This window comes from Chaetodon trifascialis, chromosome 12 (assembly GCF_039877785.1).
Source record: "Chaetodon trifascialis isolate fChaTrf1 chromosome 12, fChaTrf1.hap1, whole genome shotgun sequence".
NCBI classification, from domain to species: Eukaryota; Metazoa; Chordata; class Actinopteri; order Chaetodontiformes; family Chaetodontidae; genus Chaetodon; species Chaetodon trifascialis.
Window position 1 is genome coordinate 26,907,068 of NC_092067.1, and position 10,298 is coordinate 26,917,365.

Sequence of the window (10,298 nt, forward strand, 5' to 3'; positions counted from 1 at the left end):
TCCTGCAGGATGAACTCTGACCTTTTTCTTCTACATTAATTTGACATCATTGGTTTTGGCTGGAGCTGCTTTGTTGATCAATCACAAACATAAATCAGCTGATCAGTGACGATGTGCTGTAGCTCGAGCTAACAGCAGTGTACGAAGCAGACAGCAGCAGATGTTACGGTCGTTCTTCTAAATGACTTTTTAAAGCACGACGAATAACCGACGGGATCATTCTCGGCTCTCGCTGGCTCGTCGTTGTTCTGACGCGTCCTCACCGGCCGGCCGCAGCGCGACGCCTCAGAATGATGAAGATGGATGAAGTTCATGAACTTACCTGAATAACTGCACAGTCACAGTTACCACAGCGAGGCCTCGGCCCGCCTGGAGCGCCGCGTCACTAACTGTGTGTGATGAAATCACGTGTGCTTACACTGCGTCAGGATGGACATCAGGGCGTTCTTGAAGGTCTCCTTGGCGCGCTCCATCTCCTCCTCGTGCTGAGCCTTCTCGCCCATCAGCCGCCGCACGTGGCTATTGGCTGACTGGATCATGGAGTAGAAGTGATTGGCGGTCCGCCGGTTGACTTCGCCGCGGTCGATCCACGTGAACAGCACCGCCGTGGCCTCGCTGAACTTATGGTCATCTGTGGGGAGACGAGAGAGAGAGTTAGACACACACACACACACACACACACACACACACACACACACACACACACACACACACACACACACACACACACACACACACACACAGGACAAAAACAGACATTAGCTCAGAATAATTAACAGCTGCAGCGAACGTGCTGCAACAATAACAACAGACAAACATCTCAGACAGAAAAGTCAAAATAAGAAAATGAAGTTAAAAAAAGGACAAACTACATAAGATCAAGCTCGCCATTGGTTGCCTGGCAACTCTGGGCAGTTTCCAGGCAACCAATGGAAGACTCCAGGAAATCTTTCTTTGAAATGTCTGATTGATGTGGAAAGTAACTAAGTACATTTACTTGAGTACTCCACTAGAGTACAACTGTGAGAATACACTTGCACTCAGTCAGTTTACATGTCAGAGGTACTATAGCACTTCTGCTCCTCTGAACCTCCTCTGAACGTCCTCTGAACGTCCTCTGAACCTCCTCTGAACCTCCTCTGAACGTCCTCTGAACGTCCTCTGAACGTCCTCTGGGACTGAATACATCACATGAACTCCACCCGAAGCAGCTCCAACCGTTAGGCGTTCATTGTTTATGAAGCCGATCACACTGTGTACTTTTACTTCAGCAGGACTATAAACCAGGACCTTCACTCTAAACGCAGTATTTCTGCTGTTCAGTCCAGAGTCTGCACGGTTCCTCCTCTGCTGCTCACCAGCTTCCTGTTTCGTGCAGCGTCACGTCAGAGAGCGAGCGAACACGACGCTGAGACGTTTCACGGGACCTTTAACATCCAGTCAGCCTAAACAAACAGCAGAGCAGCCGATGAGGATTCAAGTCCTCCTCTGGGGCGTTCGCCGTTCACGCTCTCTGAGTCAGCCACAAAAAGCATTTTTGATTTTCAACTTTTCAACCAAAAACTGCACCGGGTCTCATAAAGGTCTCGACGGGCCTCCGTCAAGTGCATTTTCCACATTTGAATAATAATTGAACGGTGCCACGGAGCCGCGGACGGCGGCAGAACAGAGTGAATTAGAGAGCGTTTAATGAGCTCAATACCCTCCACAACACAACCTGTAAGAAGACACTTTGCCGCTCCGATAAAGCCCCATTCACACGCGGCGGCAGATTACAGTCACATTACAGCGAGCACAATGGAGCCCAGCTCAATGAGGACGACTGGAGGAAGAATGGAAATTTATTTCCCCTGATGTTTGAAGTGAAGAATGAATTGAAAAAGGTTATTCAGAGGAAAAACAGGCTTGTTTATGTTGGGCATTAGAGGACGGATGAGGAAACACAGGCTCGGCTTCAGGTCTGTACTTAAACTGCACAGAGACGCACAAGCAAACAGGAACAAAGGAAAGCAACATGCTGCCGGCCCAACAGACACAGAGACAGAAAGACAAAGACAGGCCTTTATTACGAGTCAGAAGACATGTCTCCTCTGTAGATCACGTGTCCTCTGGTTGTCCTGTAGTTTATAAACACTCAAACACACATTGTTTTATCACAGGCAGACAGATGTTTCTTTGTGTTTCCAGCCGTTATGCTAAGCTAAGCTAAGCTAAGCTAACCAGCCTTAGCTTCAATTGGAACATTTAACGCTCTGCAAGAAGGTGAATATATCTCAAAATGACAAATTTCTGCTTTGAAGGAAACTGAAATGTTATGATGTGGTTTGTAAGACCCTGCTGGAAAACGTGTGACGCTACTGGAAATGATTTATTGTTATTATTATTGTTGTTGTTGTTGTTGTTGTTAGGCCCAATGCTAGCCACTGCTGTATTTGTTGTTTATCTGCTGTATAAAACCTTTGAATGCATGAATATGAGATTCTTCCATATTGATGAATATATATGTAAGCAGCAGGGTCAAAGCAGGCGTTGGACGACGTGACGTCCTCTGGACAGTGAGACCATCACAGCTTCTTTGTTCTGTCTGCACTCAAACAAAAACAGCTGGTGGAGGAGTTAAAGGAACCAGGAATCACAGTGACTTATTCACACTGTGTGCATTAAAACAAGCGCTCACGTCCTCACGGACACGTTTCTGCACGCTGAGGTCACATCAAACAGCTCGATCACAGCGTTGTGTTGCCCAGCAACAGGTAGCTGATGAGAAGCACCTGCACACTCTCACACGAGTGTGTGCTTCAGTACAGACCTGAAACCAATGATTTTCTCCATCGATTCTACTCTGACAGAACTGTGATTTTTACAGTACGTGTCTGAATACTACTCACTGGACCTCAAAGTGCAGTACTTGAATACATGTACTCAGTTACACTGCTACCAGAGAACACACTGTTGTCCTCTCTGAATCAGAATAAAGCTTTATTGTTTTATTTTGGGAGCTGTGAAAAGATAAACGACATTGGATATGTGTGGTAGTGAATATGACTGCTACTACAGTATTACTGCAGTTAATGGTACATACTGTGTACTTGTACTGATGTTTGTATTCTTGCTGCTTTAACAGCGAGCAGACTTCCTCCGTTATGTTTCTGCTGAATGAGTTTTCAGAGGAGGACGCTCAGAATGAGTTGAGAGGATTTGGATTTTGAGCAGCAGCAGGACGACGGCTGAGCGCTGGACAGTAAAGGTTAGTTTGTCTCTGAGGACGCAGGCTGAACCAACAGTAATGAGCAGCGTGCTGGATTTCAGGGAGAATAAATTGCAGTAAATTGCAAAGGTGATCCCAGCCCTCCTGAGTTTCATTAACACAGTGAAGACTAACAGCTTCCTACAGTAAAACTGGAGTATTTTCAGTCACGGAGATGAGAATCAGCCTCAGCAGAGCAGAGCACGGAGGAGGACGAGGAGGAGGAGGAGTGACCTTCACACTCCTCCACATCAACATCCCTCATCACTCACTTCTGGCTCTTCCACCTCTGCCAGTTCACGCCCACGACTCGTCTCTGCACGCCAAACCCAGGAACCAGACCCGAGCCAGGCCCAGACCGGGTCCAGATTACACTGGTCTAATCAGGCCGGTCACATCTGTTCCAGAGGTGTGCTCATGACACACAGTGAAGATAACATCTGTCATTGAGGCAGCTGACAAACAGAAATGTTTCTTCTGTGTTGGAACTGATTCTCATCATTGTATCTCAGCTCTGAGCTTCACGGTCAGATTCATAAACTCTGACTCATCCTCTGTGGAGATTATTAACTGGAAATAGAAATAGTACAGGTTCAATATCTTTTTCAGCTTCTGTCAATGCTGTTATTAATGCTGCGTCATGTTTCAGGTGCTGCAGATGTTATCAATGCTGTGTCATTTTCAGGTTATGAAGATGTCATGAATGCTGCGTCATGTTTCAGGCGCTATAGATGTTATTAATGCTGTGTCATGTTTCAGGCGCTATAGATGTTATTAATGCTGTGTCATGTTTCAGGCGCTATAGATGTTATTAATGCTGCATCATGTTTCAGGCGCTATAGATGTTATTAATGCTGTGTCATGTTTCAGGCGCTATAGATGTTATTAATGCTGCGTCATGTTTCAGGCGCTATAGATGTTATTAATGCTGTGTCATGTTTCAGGCGCTATAGATGTTATTAATGCTGCATCATGTTTCAGGCGCTATAGATGTTATTAATGCTGTGTCATGTTTCAGGTGCTGCAGATGTTATCAATGCTGCGTCATGTTTCAGGCGCTATAGATGTTATTAATGCTGTGTCATGTTTCAGGTGCTGCAGATGTTATCAATGCTGCGTCATGTTTCAGGTTTTGTAGACGCTGTCATTAATGCTGCGTCGTGTTTCATATCCTGCAGGTATCCATGCTGTCACTTCCACCTTGCACAGTGTTTGTTTCCCTCTCCTCTACAGGCTGACGGTGGGTCAATTTCAATCACACTACAATAACTGGAGCAGTTACAAAAACACACAAAAAGCTGCCACAGAACAATAATAACACACACACACACACCTGCAAACATGGTCTGTTAAATCATCTTCAGCATATTTACTGCAGCTCTCCTGAGCGTCACACTGCTGTGGACAAACTGTTGTTTGTGTCTGTGGTCACGAAGCAGAATGAACAATATCAATAATTGTGCAGGTTCCTGAATGATTCATTTGAAGCTGTTATCAGGTATCGCAGCAGGTGATCCGCAGCACTGCACAGGAGATTACGCACACACACACACACACACAAACACACGCACACACAGAACAACAGATGCACTGACAATCAAATGCAAAGCGTTGCTAACAGTGACCTATAAATCCGTCTGGCGAGGCCGAACATGATTCAGACTAATGTTCTTCATAAAAGTGTGTGTGTTGTGTTTGTTTCTTTATCTCTGTAACCACGACGACGCCTCCTCCTCCTTCATATTTTCCATACACACAGAGGTCAGAGTGTGTTTCAGATTTAAGTTGGTGCGTTCTCACCTTTCAGCCTCTCTGCTAACAGCGCCGCCTCGTGTTCGGAGTAGTGCACGATGGGCGGAGGAGACGGCGGCCGCAGCCGGTCCTCGTGGATCTTGCGGCGGTGTCTTTCCTCTCTGGCCAGGAGGCGCTGTTTACACTCCCATTCGTACAGGTCGTCTCTGGCCTGGGCGAAGTCTACGTGGATCCTCCCAGAGTCCTTTTTATCGGTGCTGGAGCCGATACGCATCCGATACCCTGAGAGACAACGTGACGATGACGACACCAAACACACCTCACAGCAGTTCTTCTCAGTTGAGTCATGAGCCAGACTTGTGTTTGACATGAAACAACTGTGTGTGTGTGTGTGAGAGAGAGAGAGAGAGAGAGAGAGAGAGAGAGAGAGAGAGAGAGAGAGAGAGAGAGAGCTCACCTGACAGGTAAATAGCTTTGTCCACCATGAACTCCTCACTGAAGCGGATGTGGCAGAAGTTCTTCTTGCTCTTGCGGATGGCGTTGATTTCCCCGCACTGGTCGAACACTTCCCTGATGATTTCCTCGGTGGCGTTCTCCGGCAAACCTCCGACAAACACCGTTTTACAGCCGGGGGGACGCTCCCGTGTCGACGGAGGGGGCAGGTCTGAAGGACAACCACATCATCACCATCACCATCATCGTCACTGCTGTCCAGACTAAATCCTCCACGTCTTCCTTCATTCTTCAGAACATTAAGCACTTTGTGTGTAAAAGCATTACATGGATTATTATTGATTATTCTGTCAATCATTAAAGAACAACAACACAGACGAAGACAAACTGTTCGTTTCCTGTTTCCCTCCTCAACCTGCCACCTCTGACCATCTCACTCTTAACTCAGTGGACAGTGACAGTCATGCGGGGTGGGGTCTCACTGGGGTTCTGAGGGAAGAGCGTGCAGCTCTTGCAGTGGATGATCTCCTTGATGACCGGCATGTCGGGGGGGACGGGCGGCGGAGGGACCAGGCTGATGCCCGCCATCATGGGGTTTATGGGTGCGATGAGTCCCAGGCCGGGGTCGAACCTCTGGATACACAGAGAGTCTGCGGGACAGACGGACAGCACAGTTAACAGCACAGCTGCAGCTGAAGGTGTGAAGGCCTTCATACAGATAATACAAAGAGCTTCAACAGCGACGCTACAACACGTCTGTGCAGCAGGTTGAACACAAACTCAGCCTCCATGCTGTGTCAGTGCTTCAGCTTCAGCTCAGTGACAAACTGCATGAACACAGCAAACGCGCTGAAATACAGACGTCATGATCTCTGCGCCGCCGACGTTCAAGCTCATGACAGTAAACGCAGCACCAGCAGTCCTGGTCCAGGGTCCAGCTGAGGACCAGTCCTTATCACTCAGTACCAGTGGTGGAGAGTAGCTAAGTACAGTTACAGAGGTACTGCACGTAAGAGCAGTTTTCAAGGTATTAGTACTTTACTCAATGATCTATATTTTATGAAACGTTATACTTCTTCCCCACAACGGGAAACACAACAAACTTTCCAGTTCTTTCGTGCACAGATCGAGCACATCAGAAGCAGATGACTGACGCCTCAAATAGCCAATGAAATTCTGGACAGGCCTCAGTATAAAGACATACAGCAAAAATGAAGGTACGGATAGATTATATAAGAATGGGTGGCCAAAAGGTTTATTTCATGAATAGAAATACAGATATTTATGCAGATAAATTGGAGAAGGCCTGGATATCAGAGATCAGTTGGTTTGGCGTGAGGCGCTCAGCCCACACACCTGGTGCTCACCCCCCCCCCCCCCCCCCCCCCCCCCAAGAGCTCTCTGCTCCACAACGAGCTCCAGAGAGCCCGACAGGTCATTAAATACACCTTAACTATGATTAATGCTTCATATCTCCAAACAGTAATTTGTACCCAAATGAACTATTATTGTGTACAAACCGTGGCCCCACATGGCCCCACATGGCCCCACATGGCCCCACATGGCCCCACATGGCCCCACATGGCTCCACATGGCCCCACATGGCTGGTTCAGAGCTGTGGCACCTTTTCTTTTCCAATGAAAGAACTGATGACAGCCCTCCTCTGTGGTGTAACGTATGAAAACACAGCAAAAAAACTCAGCTGCACAGTCAGGGGAGGAAGAGGAAGGAGGGAAGAAGCACGAGGGAGACATAAAGGATCACTATCTGAAGAAAAGAGATAAGAGAGGGAAAAACTGGGACTTGATCTGCAGGAGAGACAAGAAAACAGTAAAGAGCGCTCATGAAAGGCAGGAGACAAAAGACAAAATGGCTGTTCTCCAGGACAAAGTGAGGAAGAGGAGCGAAGATAAACAGCGAGAGGACAGAGGCGACAGGAGCAAAGCTTCAGCTGTCTGCATGGAAATGGAGCGGGCAGGGTGGAGGAGGGCGGTGCAGCATCACACGTTCACATCTTCAGCGCTGCAATAACAAGGCAGCAGGAGGAAGGAAACGTCAGCCGCCCCCCCCCCCCCCCCCCCCCCCGGGCCGCCGCAGCCGCCGCCGCCCGCACTGCCACAGCACCAGCAGAAAGAAGTGACTCAAATTACAGGCGAGGGGAGCTGTGACACGGGGACGGGACAAATGTCCCTGGGAGTAATCTAACAGAGAAATGCTGCTTCGCGGCTCAGACTGGACGACTGATGGAACGCGTCATTGATTGAGTGCGAAAGCTTTCAGTCTGCTGGTCTCAGCAGTCAGCACACACACCTGAAACCAGCAGCACGCAGGACGCGAAGCCTCTCACATCCCAGTCTGTCTGGAACAAAGAGGAGGGGAGGACGCCTGAGCCCGACGGCCGACACTCAAACATCTGATCTGGGAGATTATGTCCTCGCCGCGCTGAAGGATGACATCATCAGTCAGTCCGACCCAATCACACGAAGCCTTTTGTCTCACTCATCTCGCTCTTGTTCGTGGTGCTCAAAGCATTGAAAGAAGCAGTTCCAGTGAAAACAGTGAAAAGACCCTGATTCTGCTCATTAATCCAGTTTTCAGTAGATTTAAACTGGTTTCATTTAAAGGACTGCTCCTGTTTGAGCCTCTTGGTTGAATTCAGATTTAGTAATTCTCATCATAATTCTGTGGATTATCTGCAGGTGATGTGCGGGAGGAGGCTTCAGGTGCAGTTCGACCATCCGACGACCAATCCTGACGGACTGTAAGTGGACAAACATCAAGACTTTACGTCTTCCACATTCACGTCTTTACTCAGTCAGCGTGAGTTAAACTTTGAGTTTTTGTCTTTTCTAAGACGCCGACGTGCAGTCTTCATGAACAGATGCAGTTTTTGAAGACAGAATAGTTTAAAACAGCATTCTTTGAACAGCACGATAATTCATAACTTAATCTTTTCGAGCAGCATGAAGGTGCACAGAGAGCCGAAGCACATTCTTCATTAGAGATCTTCAGGCTCAGGAAAGAAAAACACTACAGAGATAATCTTCCATAAATCTGAGCGCGAGGAGCCGCGGCGCATTCAGAGATTCTTCAGGTGGCAGGAAAACTCATTAAAGCATTGTCTGCGATAACCCAACAGGTAAATTCCACATCTCTGTGCCTCACATTCATCATAATCACACACCGCTGCTTTTTCTCCCGCAGCCAAAACCATCGCAGCCAGCTTCATCGCTCTGGCTCTGAGCTGTGCTGCAGCCGCCAAGAAGAGGAGGAGGAGGAAGAACTACACGAGGAGGAGGAGAATGACAGCCAGAGCCGGGGTGGGGGGGGCTCTGACAAAGACAAGACACAGCCATGCCTTTAATAGAGATTATTTTATGACTGTTTCTCCACCAGAGACCAGAGACCAGAGACCAGAGACCAGAGACAGGAGACAGGCGACGAGCTGCATCAACCTCGCTGGGAAACGTCTGGCTGTGGTGAGGTCTCATCAGTCCAGACACACCTGGACACACTGGACACCTGCAAGGGTTAAACCCGGCTCTAATCTCAACATAAATCCAGACCTGAACATCCAGACCAGCAGGTTCATCATTTCATCCAAATGCTTGCACTGGGACGTCTTCAGTCCCAGTTCAGGAGGAAGGTGACAGCTTGTTTCTGTGGTTTTGGGTGAAGTGAGCCTTTAACGCAGACATCAGGTTCGCTCTGTTCAGCTTTTCATCGTCTAAATGTTCCCACATGCGGTCTGAACGGGAGGAGACCTGCAGCTGCTGCCAGAGGTGGAGTCTGATCAGCATCCCATCATCCCTGGAACAACATCATGTCATCATTTCAATATTTCTGCTCTGCTCCACAGGAATTAGGTTGCTATGTTACCGTCCGTCCCTCCTCACAACAGCTCGTCCCTCCTCATCTCAGCTTCCCTCAGTTAAATCCACACATTCAATTATTCTGGGCTTAACACAAAAACTCCAACCCAACAAATCAAATCATTTAATAAACCTCCACAATGCAGCACAGCGCTTACACAACGACAACGATTTACACAACGACAAAGATTTACACAACGAAGATTTACACAACGACAACGATTTACACAACGACAACGATTTACACAACGACAAAGATTTACACAACAAAGATTTACACAACAAAGATTTACACAACAAAGATTTACACAACGACAACGATTTACACAACAAAGATCTACACAACGACAACGATTTACACAACGAAGATTTACACAACGACAAAGATTTACACAACGACAAAGATTTACACAACGACAACGATTTACACAACGACAACGATTTACACAACGACAACGATTTACACAACGACAAAGATTTACACAACGACAACGATTTACACAACGACAACGATTTACACAACGAAGATTTACACAACGACAACGATTTACACAACGACAACGATTTACACAACGAAGATTTACACAACGACAACGATTTACACAACGACAACGATTTACACAGCGACAACGATTTACACAACGACAAAGATTTACACAACGACAGAGATTTACACAACAAAGATTTACACAACGACAACGATTTACACAACGACAAAGATTTACACAACGACAAAGATTTACACAACGACAACGATTTACACAACGACAACGATTTACACAACAAAGATTTACACAACGACAAAGATTTACACAACGACAAAGATTTACACAACGACAAAGATTTACACAACGACAATGATTTACACAACGACAACGATTTACACAACGACAACGATTTACACAACGACAACGATTTACACAACGACAGAGATTTACACAACGACAAAGATTTACACAACAAAGATTTACAC

At 47.0% G+C, this 10,298-nt stretch overlaps 1 protein-coding gene across 4 annotated transcripts in view; it reads right to left on the bottom strand.

The window, feature by feature from the left end:
- enox1 (ecto-NOX disulfide-thiol exchanger 1) overlaps positions 1-10,298 on the bottom strand; it is an 84,257-nt gene that overhangs the window by 17,671 nt on the left and 56,288 nt on the right. For all 4 annotated transcript variants that reach the window (XM_070975605.1, XM_070975606.1, XM_070975607.1 and 1 more), the window contains 4 exons: positions 5,935-6,102; positions 5,457-5,663; positions 5,048-5,281; positions 419-631 (listed from right to left, as the gene is read on the bottom strand). In XM_070975605.1, coding sequence (XP_070831706.1) covers positions 419-631; positions 5,048-5,281; positions 5,457-5,663; positions 5,935-6,102 — 822 coding nt within the window. The remainder of the gene's footprint in view (positions 1-418; positions 632-5,047; positions 5,282-5,456; positions 5,664-5,934; positions 6,103-10,298) is intronic.